Consider the following 22,361-nt stretch of genomic DNA (forward strand, 5'->3'; position numbering starts at 1 on the left):
CGAGAAAAAAGCGGAAAAATCGCGACTGATATAAATCAGGGTTGTAATGTTGTACCAGGCCGGACACACCGAGTAGCAATTAATATCTCGCGAGGGAGTCGGCCGACGGCAACAATATAGTAATCACGGGGTACTGATGTCAGAAACTGCGTGAAACGCAGCTCACAAAGAGACGGTCCATTAAGACCGACCGTCAAAGAGCCTGTCCATATTCCCGTCGCGACAAACGTCACCGCGGATAAATGTAAAAGACAAGGGGAACATAATCGTTTATCGTAAGTCACTCACAGATTTACGCCGAGCCAACAGCGTAGCGCAGGCTTTTCCGTTTATACATCTGCCCAACCGCGAACGTTTCCTTTTAAATTGCAAATTGTATTCATTGTGTTATTATAATTCAGACGGTAATACGGATAATAATATATAATAGGAAAACTAAATATATATATATATATATATATATATATAAAGAAGTTATATACATATATTTAGTTTTCCTATTATATTATCGAAGTTATATGTATTTAAAAAAAATTGAAAACTAAAATAAAAATTAAAACATAGCCGATACTGGAAATGAATAATAGAACTTGAATTATTTCGATCGAGATTAACGACCTGAAATAATTTTAATAATAACTTTTCTATTCATTCTACATATGCATATATGAGAAGAGAATATATAAAGAAAGAAATATATATGCAAAAAGCGTTGCATCCCCTCCCGCCGTGGCTACGCCTCTGGCAGCTGGCGTCTTCGTGCGAGTTACGAGGCAAACAGCGAGGTCGAACAATGATCCCGAAATGTCCCCGCGCATGTTCGGGTAAACCGGTCTTTAAGAGGCAAGCGAGGAGATCGAACCCGTGTCACTGTGCCTGCCACCGTGCCGACTCGCTTATTTTCGGCCCGTGCAAATTCAATGGCAAGCGACGCTGGCTGTTCGCCAGCGGCCACCCCAACGACGCGACGCGTCGCGATGCCGAACGTTCCTCGCCAGCACGTTGGCACGTCCTGTTCTCCGATGCTTTCGTTTACGCCGATTGCCGATGCTCCCGGCAAATTAAATCAGTATCGCGAACCGCAAGCATCAAGAATGTTTGCCATTTTATTATTTACAACATTTCACACATTGGAGAAAAACAAACAATGAATAAAGAGTAATTCATGAGTCGATAATAATCTTATTGTTAAATTGTTTTTCGTGTTATGCGAGATTAAAGTTGGCCAAAGCTATCATTGCAATAGTTTTCAACCTCGTCAAACTATAAGTGTTTTAATAGAAATGTGTTAGAAAAGTTATTCTATTAAATTAAGAAACCTTACCAGGTATTTACGACTTGTTTGTGAATAACACATAGTTCCCTCGGTCTATCATTTGTTTTGTGATCTTGGAAGGTTGCGGACGTGCTCACTGATGCTCTTAATAGATGTTACACGAGGCATTTTCTGCTAGTAAGTGGCTTTTGATTGTTGGTGTTGTAATTTGCAATTGTAAAATAGGTTCGTTTTATACTTCTATTATTTGTATTATTATTATTTGTATTATTTTATTCTTATTGGTTGTATTATTTGTATTTAGAAAATGACTCTGTGATATTCAATATTGTAACGACACCTGAAGAGGACCAAAAGTAAAGGTCGAAACGTTGTGTCAGTACATTTATGGTTACATTGCCAGCCTGGGTCATAAGTAATAAAGGATTTGTGAATTTACCTTCTGGCGACTTAGACGATTTATTTAATAAATTAAGAAAATTTGTAAATTTACATTACGTCCGTGATATAAAATTTTTTGTAATTGCCAAGCAGGACTGCCGCAAGTTTAAAAATAATTGGAGAACTCTGAACGACCGATAGTCGATATAATGGATATCAATTCAGGTTTAGTACGTAAAACATGAATGTAATACACACACGCGCATATTCCAATAAAATAAAATTGCTAATGCAATAGATAATCACTCTATTCACTGAATAAATTAGACTATCGCCATTGATTTAAATAAATACCCGCGGCAATAAAAAAAGGGTATTATTTTCATTGAATAAAACTGCAAATCAAGTTTCTCTGCCAAGTTAATTACAAAGCAACAACATACCTGATAATTACTGCGTGCCAATTACATATTTGCTGCACCCTGACGAGAAAATGGCGACGCGAAATGTTTCCGTACACACGGGAGCGAAAGGGTTGGGTTACCGACATTGAACCGCGATATGGACATATAACACTGAGTGCACGCGGTGTTTAATGTATCATGACACACGCCCGATACTTTACAAGACATTCACGACTAGTTTTTGCGTGAGATTTCCTTTTCGGTGCAAGAATATTTGCAAGAAATACGGAGTGACTTAAACTCGGCATTACCGCACTCACTCGCGATGTGTACTGACAACATTCAAAGCGAATCGAGAAGCGATTATCTCGAAATATCGAAATGATCGAGAATGGATTAAGTACTTGATTAACCTAGAAATAAGATTTAAGGTAGATTTAATATACTCGAAATAATCGAGAACATTGCAAAAAGTATAATAAATATAAATTATCTAATAATATAATAAAAAATATAATAAATTATCTAATATCCCAATATTGAAAATAAAATTTAAACATCGTAAAAAATAATGCGAATTGGTGAAATTTATTATTCCAAAACAAATGTAACATATATACGGATAATAGTATATCTAGTAAATTAAAAGACATTAAATCCGACTCCAAGATACATTTTGCGGATAGATATTGTACATTCAACGTTCTCTTCTCCCTAATTATATTTTTCTTTACCATTCTCAGTTATGCTTTGGCTCCTCACTTTTTATCGTAATCATTTCCGAGATGGCGTTAGTGCGTAGCGATGAATTCTTTCAGTTACTCCAATTTTCTCCCATAAGACCGGTACAGTTGTTTACGAACGTTCAATCGCGCCGAAGCGAAACTGCCCGTTAAAAGTTCCGTAAATCCACGAGCTTCTTCAAATCAACAAAATCCTATTCAGATTTAATATTTCTTTGAAATGTGAAATCCATAACTTTGTGTAATTACGAGCACAAGTATTAAGCTGCGTTGCGCATCGTTTACGAATGCTTCACGAGACGTCAAACGAGACGTTTCGTATACAGTGAATGTACTTCGCAATTTCTATGCGTTTAAATTTTACATTCGATCGAACGTGCAGTCGTGGCTTCGCACCCACCTGTTGAGCCGTTGCAAATACGTACATGGCCCGATCGTAGACGTGTCATGTGACACAAAATTCTAATAGCGGAGGAAAAAATTGTCCGTTCGTTGGAATAATGGAAGGTTGTATCGATATGCGACTTCTAATGATTTGTGTATTCTGATGAAGCTATATACTGAAGTGGTCCAAGATGATATGGCTTTTGTTCTTTGTTCTTCACGGAACACTAGCCAATAATAACATGATGAGAGACTTAGGGATGAAAGAGTATTTTTTGATAAAAGGTAAGAAGCTGAGGGAAGAAAAGAAAATTAACAACTAATGAAAAATAAATTTCTAGCAAAGATAAATTAAAATAATATATAAAAAAATTAATGTGCAGCAAAATCGTCGTTACCACAGCATGGAAAATGCTGGCACGCCGCGCTGCAAGCACTGGAAGGCAGCTGCGACAAGTTCAACGATCAGGAACATTCCCTTCTCGCCTTGCACTTGGCGAACTGTTTTCTAGAGGATTCCGGTCACGCGACCTACGACTGCCATCTGAGTCAATCGGAAGAAGAGCGGCGGTAAAATGACGGCTTTTTACTGTAAATAATTTTTGCATATTTTGTTTTCTTAATTTTGCGATAACTTGTCAAGATTGTTTTCCCAGGCAATGCATCAATGGCATGGCAGACAGAGCGTTCAGTGTTTACAGGGAATTCTACACCCATGCAACTCACATTTGTTTCTTCTTGAATCACGAGGCGTGGCAAGCCGAGGTTGACAATACTATAAAATTGTAAGTACACGCACACACACGTATATTCTATTTATATTTTATATATATATATATATATATAAAATTTTATATTATTAAAATATTTAGATGTAAGGAAGCAAGTTTCCATGCATGCATTTCTACATATGCCTTTATATATTATCCCAGATTGTTTCAAGTATCTTCACGAATGAAGGATCAACTTTTAGAAGCGTCGGAGATGCAGGGCGTGATACTAAATAGTCAGAAGGAGGGCTTGCGCATTCAAAACGAGCTTCTAGACCACGGCAAGGAACTTGGAACGGTATTAAAGACCTCATCCGAGACAGTTAACAATATGGTGTCGGATTTCAAGTAAGCTTACAAGGATGACCAGAATTTCATTTTAACTCACTAATTCGTAAGTTCTCAGTGATTCTTGATTCCAGGGAGTCAGCCAAAGATCAGAAGGAACTGCTTTATGAGATTTTTTCTTACATGCGAGCTTTTCAAAGTTGGATCATTGGGGAAGTGTCCTGGATTCAATCCATCATATTTTACATCGTCAGCTGTATTCTTTGCGCACTGTTCAGTTCGTCTAGAAGAACTGCGGACGCAAGAGTTACACTTTTTACTATTCTAAGCTTAAACATAGTAGCTGAGAGGGTACTGGTCCAGTATTATAATAATATCGTACATCAGTCTTCAGAAGACAAGGTAATATTTCGAAGTTGACAGAATTTCGGGATTCAATTATTTTTTCCAATAAATATTTAATTTAATTAAAATAATAATTAAAAATAAATAATTTAATTTCATAATTAAATATTTAATTCAAAACAACTTCTGTCAACTTCTCTCACAGGCACAACTGTTAAGTACGACCTGGTTATACAGGAAAGTTGCCATAACGCTTTGCGCCATAACATTGTTCTACACATCTTATTGTTACAAAGACGGGCAGCTAGAGAATCAGAAGGCTTTACGAAGAATCGAGCAACAGCTGGATGTCATAGAGAAAATCACAACGATCTCGAATTCTCAACCGATTCGTAAGTAATTGATGTAGAATCGATTTATCATTCGATCAGAGTTGCATAACAAATCATCGTGTTGCACCTAGGTTGCTCAAAACGACTCGCGTTGAAGCGTATCCAAGCCGTTTCTGGGAAACGGGAAAACGTTACGCACGCAAAGGCTGCTGGACAATCATTGTAATGATCAAAGAAACTTTGTCAATTCTTAGGAAACTAAAACATTTGTAATTCAAATAAAGATGACATGATTGTAAATTTCTATAAATATTTACAGATGTATTTATGCACTTATCTTACACATGATAATAATAATAATTATTTTTACAGTGCATATTAATAAATTAATACATTAACAGCGAAAGTGCTACACTGTTGGATATTGTCGCAGAAGATACGTGATTTGCTTATGCGTACAATTCTTACTGTTGGGCACGGGCTTTACCTCCTCGTACTGTCCGTGCAAACGCTCCATGTTCTTTGTGTAGGTCGCGTAGCATTTTTCTAGTCCACTGAGTTGCGGGATGCACTTCTTGTCCTCGAACGCATTCTCCTGGAGACAGTTGAGAAGCAGGGACATCTCGTGCAAGCATCCATTTTCTGAAAAGGGGAATCGTGAAGTAAAACTTACCGAAATAAAACACGTATAATTAATTAGAAAAATGATAAAAAGTTTTAAAAATATACCTATTCCTCTCTGCGATGTAGGCGCCACACGGTTCTTCAATATTAATGGCATTTTCGGTTTGATCGGTACGGCCTGCTCGTTCTGGGGTCGCCTGGCGTTACGAAATAATATTGTCGTGAAACGCATTTTTCTGCAACATGATACAAACATTAAATTCTTTCAAGAATTCTCTGTAATGAGGTTAAGGTGAAACTGTGAAATTCTGCAGTAGAAGAAACACCGATCGCGTAGCTCGCATTGAAATACTGGCGATTCCAACCAAAATGAAATAAAATGCAATTTTACTGATAGTTGTAAACAAATATTTACAGACGTACATTAGTTTTATTCGACAGCACCGTCCAATAATTTACACCGTGCCGCGGTAATCGCACGAGTTATCAGGAAGCTGGCGCCATCTTGTACCGTTACAGCTGATTAGATGCGACGTTCGTTGTACCAGATGGAGCCACTCTTCGGTTTAATAATTAAAAAATTAAATTTGAACGTTCGAAACAGGAGACTGCATTGCAAAATTATGTAATTGCTACTACACAGTAGTATGTACAATGCGGATTATGATGCAAGCGCGAAATAGTTTCTTAAAGTTATAGTTTTCTTCTTTTTAAATCGTTTATTCTTTGCGCGTCCTTCTTTCTTTTCCAAAAAATATAAGTGGATGTTATTTTGGAGAAACGGACTCACGCATATAAAATAAATCGTCAAAAATACTATAAAGATCTGCTGCAGAATGTGACATTCACAAAATGTTTGACATGTCATCTCCGTTGCGGTGATAAAAAATTAAAAGACGTTTCGTGCCGATGGGAACAAGGAGTTTAGTAAATATTAGTGGAGGGGATAGACAGTGAATTTCGCAAGGTCGCGAGAACGTGTGATCAGTGATCGCGTGGAACACGTTGCACGCGTAACCTCAAAGTTGCTTGTAACGGTGTCGTTTTGGCGGCAAGGTCATCTTTGGAAGAGAAAACAGTTGTGCCGAGAGGAGATTGAAAGAAAAAGAGTCTTGTAGTGCAGGCTGCGAAAAGTGACAGCTTCAAAAATTAAAATTCCAAAATGGAGGATACAGCAAACGAGGATATGAGTGAGTTTACAGGAATTTTGTTAGTTAAATAAAAGTGATAAACAAATATAAGCCAATCGTACTTTGGTACAAAAATAAATGTACAAAGCAAATTTTATTGTTAGAAAAAATATTAGTAAAACTGCTTATGGGATTTTATACATTCGTAGATAACACTTATTGAACATTTATTATTTTTTAATATTCGTATTAATGATTTTTTAATGTCTTTTCAATCATTTTGTTTCTGATAAACGCAATATATTAGGAGATAACTATAGATAATTAATTAATTTTTTCGATCTAATACATTTTTCCATAATAATGCAATACAAGTATAAATCATCTTGTCCGATATTTGATATTTTATATATTACATACTTGAATTTTATCAAGCATTTTCATATCCTCATTGTCGTAATAAATGTAATATTAAATTTTTTAATTAATCATCACAATGATAACATATCCCCTAAATCGAAATTATTGTCGTATTGTGGACGCATTGTATGAAATTTATGCGACAGTGCAGTAAAGTTCGTTATAAATGTAGCACCATTTATATTTGTTAAGTGTCTGACAGATGTTCGTCTGTCAGATATTTTGTCTGGTGTGAAACCAGTTTGATCTGTGAATGTTTGCATTGCGAAACACATGAAACAAAAAGGAGAGAAAGCGATACATTATTAATTATTACTGAATTAATATAAAATAATTTAAAATGATTTAAAATTACTGATGTTATCGAAATATTTTCGAATAATGAAAAAATGATGATAACATATTTATTGGTACAGATATTGTAAAATTTAATATTAAATATCTGAAGACAGCAAATTGTAAAATATAGATATAATATATTAGAGATAATAAAATAAAATAGAGTTTTTATTTAATGATAGAAGCGCGCGCGTTCGATCAGTGACGTGACTATCATGCACGGTGATTTTACGATGTTACGAAGATAATAACGCGATCTCGAAGGCCGAAGCTCGTTGCGTCACAGATAAATTTAAGTCGGAAAAGGACGTGCATTTCCTCGTGATTAAAACGTGAGGAGAGTCAATCGACGTCGTGCACATTATGTGGAATCTCGATAATATCGTACGATGTGTTTTTATACCAGCCTCTTTGCACGATCGAAAAAAAATTCCCATTGCGCGATAATGATAGAAACGTAGAAGCTTGTACTTATATCGTGAGAGGCGATACAGGCAGGATGAATTTTTCAAAAGCTCTCCAACAATTGCACACGTGATGACTCACTCGCAAAATGAGAAACGTTAAGTTTCGGCGGCATTTCGCATTGCGAAAGCAACGGAGGATTAAGAATAATGGAAGTGGCATGTCGAAAGTTTCTTTTGACGTTGACCAACGTCTCGGAGAAAGGTAGATCACTCGGCTGATCCACATTTCATGTGACTTTTATTCGCAAAAGCGAATTTTGCAGCCGCGAGTGCGATTCGTTCTAGGCCAGCTTGAAAAGTAGTTCGCGTCATTAATTTAATGCCCCAGGCAAGACTGCAAGAAACAATATTGCACAAGTCCAATTATGTTTCTGAAATGTTGTTTATTTACCGTGACCGTTTTACGTAAGACGATTATTAACTGTTTTAGCTTATCAGCACACGAACATGTGAATTTTAAATGAACTTGGAATAAAGCCAAATTTAGTTTTTATTTTAGAAAATGTTCCATTATAGAATGATAATTAAACATTGTTATTTAGGTGTAGTAATAATTCAGTTCTAGCGCGCTTTGCATTTGTAACATTAGAATATAATAAATTATTGATATAAATAGAGAATGACTCGAACATATCATTAATAGAGGAAACGGAGCACGTTGTTTCGCTGAACTTAAATCAGTCTTTTTTTATATTAATATGCATTCACCGACTGAAATCTTATATTTATTTCAAAAATCTTATATTCATTTCCAGTGAAAAAGAATGATTTGAAAGTTTGTATTGTATCTTAACAATGTTTTGATATTGTATTATCGATAATCACTTATATTATCGCTAAAAATTTATTGCACTAAAAAAGAATATATTTATCTTGTTTGATTTAATAAAATACGATCTTTACCTGTTTTTCAAACAAAAAACGAGATAATATAAATAGATAAACTTACGTAATAATTTTCAATTTTATTAATTGTTTACAAAAAACAAAAAAAAAGTATGTTTTATATAATTATTTGTCAATACTGACTAAACAATTTGCTGTCGCAGCAAAATAAACGATGTCAAAATGTTGATTCGTAAATTTCGCTGTCGCAAAAGTTTTAGTTAATTCAAGTTGGCGCACTTGTTCCTATCAAATTTAGTGTTTCTGCAACGCGCAAAACTGTGCTATGCTATTAATTTAAAACTTTCAAAACACGATAAAAATAAAAAAAACAAGATGAAAGAGTTAGATATATAAAATTCGGAATTAGAAAGTTAATTTTTGAGAAATCTTTTCACGAAATTAAATATTCCAAGTAAGGAATAATTAGGTTTCAAGTATTAAGTGTTGCATAATTGCATCAGAAGTCGTATTGAAGTTCTAATTACGGAAGAAATACGGATTGTTGAATCGGTAAGATTGTATGATAATTAGTTATAATTTATACGACTGATTACGATCATGGTATTAATACCGAAGCCTTGAAGCTTGAACTTGAAAATGAAAGCATATTAGAGGAGCATTTTTGCATCACAATCGTTGCGATGCGATTCAAGAGTCGGTATTCGCTGATATTTCCGATAATAATAATTCATTGATTCGCTAAGCATCATTATTAAAATGGGCACAGCTTGTGACGAACACGCACGAGTGATTTATTGCTCGTTTCAGTTTGTGCTTCATTCTGCTTGTAATTAAAAAAGACAAACAAAAAGAATTATATGTTGTTAGCAATTAGCAATCTCGTTAGCGTCATTAATATAAAATACGCTTACAATTAGTGCAAAATATTTCTTTATATATTAATGTATATAAATGCGATATTTAGCAAAATTTGATTACAAATAACAAAATATATGTAATAAAAAGTAAGTGTAAAGAAATAGAAAAGCAAAGACAAAATAGTATGTAAGAGATACAATGTATAATGTAAATAATACTGAACACAATTGGAATTTAATAGAGAAAAGTATTAGTTTATAAATACGACATATAAAAGTTAAACACATTAAACACTAACATCAAAGTGCCACAAACATCTATTAGCGCCATTAGCCTTGGCAATTTGCGTAGATACTCTCTTATCCTCTACAATTGCTTGTGAATGACAATGTGATTGCCTCATGTAGTTTAACCACTTGCACTGTCAATTGATGTACCACGTGTGGTCAATCCAGTAAAATTTTGCTGCAAGCAAAAGACTCGAAACAGAACGCGCAAATAATGTAAAAGGAAAACAAACAAGATAATATAACATATATAACGTGATATATAAAATAAATAAGCAATATTGCAAATAAACACACATTTGCTGTCACAAAGTAAAAAAACAAATGGCTAAGAGAAACCTCATCACTCTTTACATCCTTTTTGTATCCACGTGACATTTTAGGTGTCATTTGGTGCATTATTTCGTCTGTTCTCAGCTATTACATTCTTGTGTGATGCACGCTATTATGCAATATCGTCTTAGCATCCGCGTTCCATGTTTCTCAACGCTGTAAAATTGCTCTTTATAAACAGCTATCTCGAGGATCCCTTCAGTTGTCAATGCGATTTCAGCGATCACTCTTATTCTAATAAAAATACCATTGCGCGAGTTGCAAAAGGTTTGTTCAAGTTTGTGCAGCGTACGCTGCGGCGCAGTCTGATACGCACAAGGACGAGACTGAGTCATCGCCTTGTAATACGTATAAATCATACTTATGTAAATTGTCTACCGGGACTTTCAGTTGCCACTTAACTAAAAAATATATTTCACTGAATATTTTATTATAATCACTGAATATTTTATATATATATATATTTTTTATATATATTTTATATTCAGTGATTATAAATTAAAATTAAAATATAAAACCGCGAAGACACGTGCGATCGTGCAATCGGAATCTATGATAAAAGAGCTCCACATATCGAATGTCAAACGAGATGCAACAGTTGGAATTTAAAAATTTCATTTGACTTGCACATGCGATGCAATACGTATGCAAAATTCAGTAGAACGTTGGTTCATGTTCTTTTATGCATTTTGCCAGCTTCGAAGAAAATCGTCGGTCATTTCTTCTCTATAGAATCCAATGAACATTTAGAGTTGCATTCTGTTGATTCAGACACGCCCTTGAGATAATTCATGAGATTAAAAATAGTCGTTTAGAAAAACTAGATTGATCTATCTATTAACTCGTAACTTGTTTACAACTGCTTCGTAAGTAGTTTTACGTTTTTCGAATGAAACGAGGTATGCTCGTCAGGCTAATCCGATGCGTTCAGTCAAGACTCTGCTACTGCAACGACAGGATTATCGCGAAGGACCTTACAATCTATAAGCAAGATCTTAATAGTGCCGACAATCTCGTGTTTCTAGTGTAGTTTTCTTTCTGTGCATCTTGTTTGCGAAACATAACACAGATCATAATGTTGAAATGCTTGGCAAGTAAGTTTCAGCATGAAATTATGTTTATAATTTTCATGATCACCGGCAAATATCGTGAAACACACGTGGCACATGTGAAATACGCGTGAAACAGATAATAAAAGCAGGGCAGACAACGATATTAGTGACGTAGTATATGTTACGATGGTCGTACGATCTGGAAATGTTAATGAAAATAGAACGGATAAAATCATATATATTTCAATATTACATTGATCTTTATAAATATTTAAATTTATAATATAATGGTGATGCTGGTGATTTACTCGAAATCATTTACTCCAATTTTTAAGATATAAATTATATTAATTATTCGTAAATTGTGCAAATATTGTTTTGACATTGGATTAAGTAATTTTCAATGTTATATATCGCACTACTTTTTAAGCGCAAACCTGTTTTGCAATCAACAATGAACTCGATCGTTAATTGTTACATTTGAACTAATGTTACCTGCAATTGTGTTGTCAATTGTGAATGATAAAGTTTTGAAAAGGAAAATGTGTCTAGCATTTTTATCTCTAAAATCCAAGATAAAAGTTAATTAACTATATGGTTGTTCAATTCGAATATAAAATGTTGAATAAATACAGCATAGCGAAATGTTTTGTTTTATGCTTGCTGTAAATTTATGATATCGGCAAAGAGTGTATTACTAATTGAAAGCGGTACAATATAATAGAAATTTAATAGATTATACGTAAGTGTATATATTATGTGTGATTGAGAGCATAATGTTAATTTTATTCCAGAGTTAACAACCGAGGAGAGCCTGCAGTACATCAGGAAATCCCTGAAATCGGAGGACATGGATCACCTAGAAGGGACTCACTTCGACATACACGTTCCACACACATTTGTTATTCTCGGAGCATCTGTAAGTAATATAATTATCAACATCGATAGGATTTTTGTCTTTATATGATCGAAAACGTTAAAATGTATTTTGAGAGGTGTTTAGGAAATTGATGACATTAATTTTTAATAGACATTACTTTTTGCATATTAATTTTCGCCCATATAATTTTCGCATTTTAATTTGTTGAAAAGGGTGACCTCGCCAAGACGAAGATCTATCCGACTCTCTGGTGGCTGTTCCGAGATAATCTCCTCCCAAAACCCACCGCCTTCGTTGGTTACGCTAGGAGCAAGTTCACGCGAGAGATGATACGCAAAAAATGCGATCCGTACATGAAAGTTAAATCGAATGAGACTGAAAAATATGAAGTATTTTGGAAGCTGAATAGTTACGTTGCTGGTTCATACGACACGCGAGGAGACTTCGAGTTATTGAATCATGAAATAGAAAAGTATGAACAAGGAAAGACCGCACACAGGATATTTTACTTGGCACTACCACCAAGTGTGTTCGAAGATGTCACGGTGCACATCAAAGCAGTCTGCATGGCACCGAAGTAAGAGCATATTTTAATACTCTTTTTTATGCTTATTATATAAATGAAGCAAAAAAATTTACATATATTCGAAATTAAAAATAATCTGGAGTAGACTTTCTGTATCATTTGTATTAACAAGACAGAGTGTTAAAACTTAATCAGAAAATGTTAGCTTGGAATAATTAAGTTGTTTCATACAAACAAGAATGATCGAAATGTGATAATTAATTAAATTTTAGAGGCTGGACGAGAGTAATAATCGAGAAGCCGTTCGGCCACGATGCTACCTCGTCGCAGAAGCTCTCTGATCATTTGGCATCGCTGTTCAGAGAAGAGCAGATTTATCGTATCGATCATTATCTCGGCAAGGAGATGGTACAGAACCTGATGACCCTGAGATTCGGAAATCGCGTATTTAACCCGACGTGGAATCGGGACAACATTGCCTCGGTGCAGATCACTTTCAAGGAACCGTTCGGTACGCTAGGCAGGGGCGGCTACTTCGATCAGTATGGGATCATCAGGGACGTGATGCAGAATCACCTGCTGCAGATATTATCCCTGGTAGCCATGGAGAAGCCTACGTCGTGCCATCCGGACGACATTCGAAACGAAAAGGTGAAGGTACTGAGATGTATCAAGGAGCTGCAGCTCGACCAGGTGGTACTCGGCCAATACATCGGCGATCGGGGGAAGGCGGAGGATTTGGCCGCGTATAAGGGCTACCTGGAGGATCCCACCGTACCATCTGGGTCTAAAACGCCGACATTCGCGTTAGCAGTGTTAAAGATAAATAACGAGAGATGGGACGGAGTTCCGTTTATTCTCAGATGCGGGAAAGGTAAGAAAGTTGAAGAGAGAAAGCTCTATCGGCGGATAAATATTTTTTCCTGATCACCATTTGCAACGTTGCAGCTCTAAACGAGCGGAAAGCGGAAGTTCGAGTGCAGTATCAAGATGTGCCGGGTGACATCTTTGACGGGAGAGCGAAGAGGAACGAGATGGTGATAAGGGTACAACCGGGCGAAGCGCTTTACGTTAAAATGATGACGAAGTCTCCTGGCATCACGTTTGATATAGAAGAAACGGAGTTGGATCTCACTTACGACAGTAGATATAAGGTGAGCAATAATGATCATGTTGCTGAGAGAATTAAATATTTTCAAGGATCTTTTAACACTTTTGCTTCTACCGACTCTAGTCTTCATCTATGACCTATATATAAATATATATATATGACCTATATATAAATATAGACTAAATATAAATATAAATAAATAAATTTAATATAAATAAATTTAAATTTAAATATAAATTTAAATAAATTTAAACGTTGCTTGTGGAAAAGTATATTTAATATAATTAACGAATCAAAACAGTGAGATAAGTAAAGGACGTGATTTTATTTCTCAGATATTTGTTAGCTCGATTATTCTATAATCGCTATTTTCGGCCAATGCCGTATCAGTTAAAACAAATATATAATACAGTTAATAAAAACAATTTCAATTTAAGTCGGAATTTCAACCTTAAATGAGTCTCGATTTATATTTGAAGCATTTGTATAATACTACGTTTATTACGAAGTGAGTTTAGAGAAAACATCTAGGTGTCTTATATTCTTCCAGAACTTGAAACTGCCAGATGCTTATGAAAGATTAATCCTGGATGTATTTTGCGGATCTCAAATGCACTTTGTGCGAAACGATGAGCTGCAAGAAGCGTGGCGAATATTCACGCCGTTGCTGCATGAAATCGAAGAGAAGAAGATACAGCCGATTCCGTATGTGTAAGTACGATAAATATAATAAATATTACGAGATAAAAACGTTTTCTTGTTCATGTTGCAAGGAGATGTGATTATTCGCTAAAAATTTTCAGGTATGGATCGCGAGGACCGATAGAAGCTGACGATATGGCGAGGAAGAACAATTTTGTTTACTCTGGTTCATACAAATGGGTGGAGCAACAATGATGCTGACATTCTGAGAAATTTGGGAAGATTTATTTAAAGACACAATTTTGTACTGCAACATTCCTAAAACTTTCCAACAAATGGTTATTCTAACTTTTATAAAATTTTTGTCAAATTTATATGTCATTTTTTACCTTTTCTATAACGTTTACATACAGTCGATTTCGCTTCAACGATCTCGGTTCAGAGATGCAATTCTTCCTCCATCATTGTTATTAGCATTTCGGTAAAAATAAATATATCGGAGTTCCTGTACTTAGATTGGTTTTATTAAATCTTGACAATCGAAACAGTTTGGTGCCAATCGCGATATACTCTGTACAAGTATTTTCAATAAATTCATAACTTATACAGCACTAGAGATTTGCGTATGATTATTCAATTATTCAACTACTATTTATTCACATCATCAAATGGTACAGACTAAGAGGAAGCTCCTACACGTACAACAAGATACTCTCGCGAAGTTCACTGTGATCATTATTGTGATAGAAGCGGCCCAGTATATGTAAAAAAACATACAAAATGTAGAAAATTGAATTGACACGTTAGTCTATATCTTAATATGTACAAATAATCGCGTTAGTACATACATTATATGTACAGCAACAGCTAAATTTACGGAAATTCGGATAATTACTCTTAACGGCAGAAAATCAATGCATCTAACTAAACTGCACTCTAAACTTCATTTTAACTTTTTTTGGCGCAACAAATTATACTATTACTAATAAGATTAAAATAATTTTACAAGATTTTAGAATGTTTATGCACTTCGTAAGTTCCATCTTATAGCGAGGCAAACTTCTGCAAAATACATAATAACATGTCAACTTGCGACAAATAAATTTTTATTTACTTATTTTTTGATATACAATGTTCTTACAACTGCATTAACACATGAACACTTTGTTTCTACATTTAAGCAATTAGCACCAATTACAAATAGGCAATTAATAGTCTTTTAACTTCATAAATCTCTCTCTTTGGACCACGATTTGACGCAAGCGTCTTTTGATAACACCATCAAGATCATCACATATTGTTGGTGCCTCCGGTCTATAATCCCATAGATCGATGCCCATCTAAAATAGAACATAAAAGCATGAAATAACAATCATAATGTAAATATAATACTGTGACAAGTAACAAACTCTAACACATAAATATAAAAACACACTCATACACACACACACACACACACACACACACACAAATGTTATAGTATAGGTGTGATAAGATTCTATAATAAATACTAGTTTTAAAAGAATTACAATAATTAGATATTATTGGCGTGATATCTGTATATGTATTTAAACTAATAAATCAAGCTAATAACAAAGCAATTAATAGGTATTATCATATCAATAGTATCAGCAAATTACAATATAAGAGTACTATCATAAAAATTATGTACCTGTTCAAGTTTATCTTTGGAATATAAATGATTTATAGTAACAAATAATAGTTTATTTTTATCGGAATCTGCAGCACTGCAAAAAGAACGAAATAATTGAGTTGTAAACTGTACTAGTAAAGAAACTTGCAATAGTTTTTTGCAACAGCAATTTATAAAAATAGTTTTATTACTTGTACTCCTTTACAATTCTTATGATTTCGTCTGGCTCATGTTCCACTGCATAATCAACAAAGATGGTATAACAGGAAAGTATGGAATGTCTGTTCCACTTAAGACATGAAGTGTAGAAAATACATATAGCAAGGCGTGATTTTTTCCCGCATGACATATAATTAAAAACTTTATAATCATTTACGTGTGATAAATCTTCCAGTTTCTGCAAAACACTCTCATTTGCTTTCATCGCACCTTTACAGTACGTCCATTCTCTCCACTCCGGCGAAAGTCTATAATATACAGTCTATACAGAACATGAATAAAATTCGGTAACAAATTTCTTATAAGTAACCATGCGGTACAATCCGTTATCAATAGATTTCAAAAAACTGAAAAATCTGTCGACAAACATGACGAAGAAATGAGAATACATTCAACAAATTAAATCTAGTACTATCTATAGGATATTAGTACATTTAATTTAAAAAAATCATTCTAACAAAATAAAATTCCAAAATCAAAGGAAATAATGCAATGTATTTCAAAGCAGATAGAGAGCGAAAACCACTAAATATATTGCGTTTTGCGTATCTCATTCGGTTTGTGCTCATAATATGTTGTACGTATTGTACTATTTTTAAATTTCGTATACCCAAATTCAAATATGCAGCAAAGTTCAATGCAACTATACTTAGTACTAATCTGTAAAACATTTTGCACAAATTCATTATATACACGGTTTAACAAACAGATAATGCCTTTTTCGAAAAGTTCTGCATTTTCGACTATTAATATCTCGAATTTGCTATATTGCACAAAAGAAATACTACTACAGAAAGAATTTTACAAAGATTACAGAAAGAATTTAATTGCAGGAATTACTTGTGATTTTTGGGATCTTCTAAGTGTTTCTCCAATCTCATTTTAGCAATTTCTTGACACTCCGTATCACCAAAAATACAAGCCCATCTTACAGCCTCTTGGCGCAACCATTTAGTAAGATCATCTTCGCCGTCAGTTTCATTGTATGTTAAGTTGTCGAGCAAACCTTCCACGACATAGCGCATATCACTCTATAAATGTTGTTAAAAATGTGCCCATTATATAAATGTTTCTTTGCTTCGAAAAATAAATATGTGAATATAAAAAGTTATTAATCCTTCATTATTTCAATAAACAATATTATCTCCAAACGTTTTGGAATTTGTTCATTGCATTCATAGTATGTGCCATACAGTATACGCTCCTACATTTAACACAGGTTCCTTTCTATATTATTTATAATTTTACGACATGTTTTAATCTATAAACGCGTGTATGTAACATATAAAATAGTACCGTTAGACATTTTCTTCATTGTTTTTATTTTCGTTTTTTTGCCCATTGTAATTGATGCTAGTGTATATATTTCGATTTTCTCTTGATATTCATGTCAAATCCAAAAAATATACTGATATTTTTTACACTATATGCACGTAACGTATAACATGCTTCTTAATAACTTTTTACTAAATTTATGACTATCTCACCTGTACATATGAGCTACCTGCAATTAGTATGAAATTCGATACGTCTCTAAAAATTTGGAACATTGGATACCATGCTACGTAATCCCTCTCGCGCCGTAAGTAATAAATGAGATTGATAAAGGTGCTCTATGGAACTTCTTCCCTCAGCATGAAATAATATGTGTCATCAACAAGTTGAGCACGATTAAGTACATGAATCTTGTTATAGTCCTTAGACTTTAGGTATTTTGCAATTAAGTGTAAGCTGTCGTAATCGTACCTTACACGATAGTATCCTATTGCATAATAAATAATATTAAAAAATACATTACTTCGATGCATAATTAAAAAATAAAGTAAATATACATGTTGCAATGTATCATTTGTGTGAATATTAAAATTATATACAAATTTTAAATAAGGTGTAAAATTTAAACAGGGATCAGAATATCAATTTAACTCACCTGCTTGTTGTAAGTTTACTATGATCCATCCATCATGAGGAGTAGGGACGGGTATTTCAGTACGCTTCGGAGTTATCCAATGATAAGGAGTTGTGTTATTGAAGTCTAACTGTTCCCACGTAGTGAAAGTGATAGGTAACCAGTGACGTGATACTTGCTTAGCGCCTTCATCATCGATATAATATTCATCTTGAGATTGAGAAATTGTCAGCATGCCTATGAATGTCTCTCGGCGAATATGTACAATAGGATAATTATTTCTTGTTAGCCAGGTCCCTATTATATCCATCACGGTACAGTGAGATACGTCTGGATTTTTAATTACGTCTTTAAGTCCACACCACATGTAAACTTGCATCATATTTCATAAATAATCAGGACTAATTGTAAGAGGGTGATAGTAACTAAATGCATAAATTTAAAGTTTCAGATAACTAAGTTATAATAAGTTGTATATACAGTTACATACAAGTTACATTAAAATTTGGAAATAAATTAATTAACACTATACACACATATTATGAGAACATTATATAACAAGAATTTGTAATTGAATATATAAAAGAGTAAAGCTAAACATAATTATAAACATATAAGTATAAAAAATTTTGTTTTGTATGAAATTCTATATTTGATACTGTAGTTTGACATTGTTCGTAACCAAATAATAATGAGACATCACAGTCACACGAAAACTATACCGTGTTTATTACGTCACATATTACGTTATCTTGTTACAGAATGTACAACTGTGTAATACTCACTATGTGTTCCTATATTTCTTGATGATCTGTTGAAACTTGTCGCCCAAAATATGTTTTATCACGCGCAATATGACAGGTGCTGTAAAAATGCAGGTAAATGTAAATGTAAAAGACAATTAGCTATTTGTAAAATATGAATTTATGTATTGAAAATTGTGTAATATTCCTGAGATGAAATACATTTAAGATATCTAATCATATGTTATTTTATGTTTTAATATCTCTTAGATTATGTATAATCTTTCTTAAAGAATATATAAATATATCCTTTAAAAGATATTTTCATAACAAAACAAATAATAAGGCACATAAATACGATATATATTAGTATATTACAATTATAATATGATTACAAATAACCTTTTCGATTTTCTTGTGTTAATTACAATTAGACAATTATAGATTATTTTATTATTCTTATTCTTTCTTACCTTTGACATAAATTGGAAAAGAGAAAAGTGATTTAATTTCGGATGACGTTTGGACTTCATATAAAAGAGGCTTCATAGTAAATTGTGTGTCGAGGTGAAGACAGTCTTGCTGAACTTCAACTACGAACAAATCCGAACTTCGCCATTTCGGAAAAATCTATAAAGGAGAAGTTTATTTGACTGAATGAATATTGAGCCGAATATTACTGAAGCTTGCGTTAATAATATAAAAGAACCTCATTTAGAATTTCCACATGAAGAAGGGCTGCAAGTCCTTTACTGAACCATAAGTGAGACCACCATGATGGTGTGATTGCATTATCTAGCAGATTCACTGTTCCACGTACTATTGTGCGTGCTACCTCCCGTTTGTGGGCACTGCTGTCTCTTTCTTCATTACAAGTAACAAGAGATACTCTGTAACATAATATTTGAAATACTATTATAGAAAGATATATTTAAAGATATCAAAAGTGGTATAATGGTATATATAAATTCATAATGATAATATCATCAAACTGTAATCTATCCATTTCTTTTTCATTCAACAGAAATGTGATTAAATTTTATGTTAAGAAAATATTAGCAAAAACTAATAATAATTTTGTTGTCGCTATACTTATAAAGAAGAAGCCTCCATGTTCCGATAACATCCTCTTTCATAGCCGGAATTGCAAGGTAATTTATATTCAGAACATTTACAGGAATTGTGCGGTACCACTGAGATTCTGAAATCTTATCAATCACAACATCTGAAAAGTTCATAAAATTTTCCATGATAGGTCTACTGCCTATAGTTCGATGTGCCTTATCAGTTCTGTTTGATGTAGGACGTGATATATAATCCGTGATAAGGAATAAATCAGTTAGTATAAACATCACTTGGTAAGCAGATATTGGGGTTGAAATGTTAAAACATGTCCAGAACCAATCTTGTTTAAAACGGTCTTTCCATTGTTTTTGATGTACATCTGGCAAGATTGGCCATATCTTATATTTCTTGTAATGATTGAATCTAAAGTGAAATGTTGTTTTAAATTCTGGCTCGTCCCAACACGGAAACCATTGTCGAGCTTCAATAGATTGAATATTTGTTGCCAACAATCTATCCCTGTTTTAAGGACAATCCTATTATAATGTAAATTGTCAACTGTTGAAACAATCTTTTGAATAAAATTATCAAGATGAGCATCAGGCAAGGATAGGCTTTATATATTTCAAGGACAACGTTTAGCGCATTTTATTGTTACGTGTTATTGCAAATAAATCATGTGAAAAGAGTGTTTAATATTTAACATATTAATATTATCGCAAACATTAGACAGTCCCTTAAAATTATTTATTACTCTATAACACGTAATAATTATTATTGTACCTTAATGTGTATTTGATATTAATGAATATTAAAGTATTATATTGTAATAATATATGCATGAATACTTATAATGTTAACTCACTTGTGAGCCTGTGTTCGGTGATGATGATTAGACTCGAATAAAATTTTTAAATACCCTTCCTCCTCTGTGTTATAAGGACTTATAATTTTGTCGTAAGGTATGGATAGGTTGTAATTTCCAGGAGATAACCGGTCCTTGAAATAGAGATCTAGAACATTCTCTTCCTTGGAGTGGGTTTTATTTATAGGTTCATATACCATACCATTCTTCCTCAATTTTATCTGGTTTATATTCGGTTTGGGACTGTGTAATCTTATATTTGATGTTGCATTAAAAATTTCAATATCAATTTCGCAATCGCCATGTAAATCATCCAACGCTTTAGAATTAAATACTATGTTGATATTATAGCGCCGTGGCACTATATCTTTTGATAAACGATAACCAAGATCTCTGTATGTTTTATTTTCGGTAGACCGATCTTCCGCTTGTATACATGTTATCACAGTAGTAAATATTATACCACTTAGAAATAGTTAAAGGAATTAAGTGCAAAATTTGATTTCAAGTATCTGTAACAATATTCCGTCATCAAAAAACATTAAATGATTATAAAATATCGTGTATATTGTCTCATTTTAAAAAGTGTTATGTTCTTTCTCTTTTTCAGTAATAAACAGTATTATTATTAATAATGTTAAAGTCATTTTACAAGATCTTAAAACTTTACGCATTTATTATGTCGCATCTGCTAGCGAGGCAAATTTAAGCAAAATATATAATAAGTGTCAACGTATGACAAATAAATAAAATACTAGTTATTTTCTATTCAACAAATTGTTCTCTTTTATCTGTGCTTCTGTTATCTCAACCGCACTCCATTGCTTGCTCTTTATACATTATTTTATCTTTAAATGGATATAAATATATCAGCTTTTTCTGATGACTTACCTGCATTTTGAAGTGTTGCAATTTTAATATTAAATATTTTATTTGTTATTACCGCTAAAACAGCTCTTTACGTTGGAAACATGTCACGCTGTCATTGTATAGTTTAATCTTAACACGACCGAGGAATACGAATAACTGAAACGATGTAGGAAGTATAAGTAATATGTAAACATAGTGTAAGGTCACCCATATAATAGCTTTATCAGCCACTGTGCATGAGGAATGTAAGCAGAGTTGAAGAAACAAGTGAGAATTTCGTAATAACTTGTAACGGACGGTTAGATTATTATCGGGTGATACGTTAAATAAATGAATAAGTTTAAAATTTCCTTTATGCTCATTTTTACGGTTTGTCAGCTTGGAAGAATAAATCTTCGGCCATTTCTTCTGTATAGAGTCCGATAAACATTTAGAATTATAATAGTTCTGTTGATTCAGACACGCCCTTGAGATAATGCAACATTTCTAAAACTTTGAAAGAAATGGTTATTCTAAATTTTATGAAATTTTGTCAAATTTTCGCGTCATTATTTTTTTTATCTTTTCTGTAACATTTACATACAGTCGATTTCAT

The 22,361-nt window shown here is 33.4% G+C and overlaps 5 protein-coding genes and 1 long non-coding RNA gene across 11 annotated transcripts; 1 reads left to right on the forward strand and 5 right to left on the reverse strand.

The window, feature by feature from the left end:
* The first annotated feature begins 2,897 nt into the window (after window positions 1-2,897).
* Window positions 2,898-15,057, forward strand: LOC105285865 (glucose-6-phosphate 1-dehydrogenase). 3 transcript variants are annotated; one of them, XM_026969205.1, is made up of 12 exons: window positions 2,898-3,473; window positions 3,572-3,758; window positions 3,845-3,973; window positions 4,121-4,306; window positions 4,381-4,648; window positions 4,797-4,983; window positions 12,077-12,201; window positions 12,375-12,739; window positions 12,961-13,562; window positions 13,637-13,842; window positions 14,350-14,510; window positions 14,603-15,057. In XM_026969205.1, the coding sequence occupies exons 1-12, from the start codon at window positions 3,380-3,382 to the stop codon at window positions 14,694-14,696; spliced, it is 2,604 nt and encodes an 867-aa protein (XP_026825006.1). In that variant the 5' UTR covers window positions 2,898-3,379; the 3' UTR covers window positions 14,697-15,057. The 3 variants fall into 3 exon arrangements, with proteins under 3 accessions (XP_026825006.1, XP_011348697.2, XP_011348698.2); XM_011350395.3 differs by lacking the exons at window positions 2,898-3,473; window positions 3,572-3,758; window positions 3,845-3,973; ... (1 more) ...; window positions 4,381-4,648; window positions 4,797-4,983 and adding an exon at window positions 6,502-6,737; XM_011350396.3 differs by lacking the exons at window positions 2,898-3,473; window positions 3,572-3,758; window positions 3,845-3,973; ... (1 more) ...; window positions 4,381-4,648; window positions 4,797-4,983 and adding an exon at window positions 11,173-11,324.
* On the reverse strand, window positions 5,171-6,081 carry LOC105285863 (coiled-coil-helix-coiled-coil-helix domain-containing protein 1). Its single transcript, XM_011350392.3, has 3 exons — window positions 5,971-6,081; window positions 5,653-5,783; window positions 5,171-5,565 (listed from the first exon to the last, which is right to left on the reverse strand). Exons 2-3 carry the CDS (start codon window positions 5,777-5,779, stop codon window positions 5,333-5,335), a joined length of 360 nt encoding a protein of 119 aa, XP_011348694.1. The 5' UTR covers window positions 5,780-5,783; window positions 5,971-6,081; the 3' UTR covers window positions 5,171-5,332.
* On the reverse strand, window positions 9,798-10,664 carry LOC105285866. Its single transcript, XR_895139.3, has 2 exons — window positions 10,195-10,664; window positions 9,798-10,075 (listed from the first exon to the last, which is right to left on the reverse strand). It is a non-coding gene; the product is annotated as an uncharacterized LOC105285866 (long non-coding RNA).
* LOC109611394 lies at window positions 14,956-17,965 on the reverse strand. The gene is made up of 6 exons (XM_020033812.2): window positions 17,802-17,965; window positions 17,155-17,345; window positions 16,472-16,562; window positions 16,287-16,384; window positions 16,114-16,189; window positions 14,956-15,781 (listed from the first exon to the last, which is right to left on the reverse strand). Exons 1-6 carry the CDS (start codon window positions 17,862-17,864, stop codon window positions 15,650-15,652), a joined length of 651 nt encoding a protein of 216 aa, XP_019889371.2. The 5' UTR covers window positions 17,865-17,965; the 3' UTR covers window positions 14,956-15,649.
* On the reverse strand, window positions 17,922-18,572 carry LOC105285871 (membrane alanyl aminopeptidase). The gene is made up of 2 exons (XM_026969217.1): window positions 18,245-18,572; window positions 17,922-18,076 (listed from the first exon to the last, which is right to left on the reverse strand). Exons 1-2 carry the CDS (start codon window positions 18,531-18,533, stop codon window positions 17,928-17,930), a joined length of 438 nt encoding a protein of 145 aa, XP_026825018.1. The 5' UTR covers window positions 18,534-18,572; the 3' UTR covers window positions 17,922-17,927.
* Window positions 18,465-22,346, reverse strand: LOC113561384 (aminopeptidase M1-B-like). Of its 4 annotated transcripts, XM_026969211.1 has the most exons (8): window positions 21,788-22,346; window positions 21,099-21,408; window positions 20,897-21,030; window positions 20,059-20,550; window positions 19,676-19,856; window positions 19,440-19,596; window positions 19,009-19,087; window positions 18,516-18,595 (listed from the first exon to the last, which is right to left on the reverse strand). In XM_026969211.1, exons 2-8 carry the CDS (start codon window positions 21,099-21,101, stop codon window positions 18,574-18,576), a joined length of 1,068 nt encoding a protein of 355 aa, XP_026825012.1. In that variant the 5' UTR covers window positions 21,102-21,408; window positions 21,788-22,346; the 3' UTR covers window positions 18,516-18,573. The 4 variants fall into 4 exon arrangements, with proteins under 4 accessions (XP_026825011.1, XP_026825010.1, XP_026825012.1 ...); XM_026969210.1 differs by having other exon boundaries at window positions 18,465-18,553; window positions 20,897-21,408; XM_026969209.1 differs by having other exon boundaries at window positions 18,482-18,571; window positions 20,897-21,408.
* Window positions 22,347-22,361: the final 15 nt, after the last annotated feature.

Source organism: Ooceraea biroi, chromosome 4 (assembly GCF_003672135.1).
Source record: "Ooceraea biroi isolate clonal line C1 chromosome 4, Obir_v5.4, whole genome shotgun sequence".
NCBI lineage: Eukaryota > Metazoa > Arthropoda > Insecta > Hymenoptera > Formicidae > Ooceraea > Ooceraea biroi.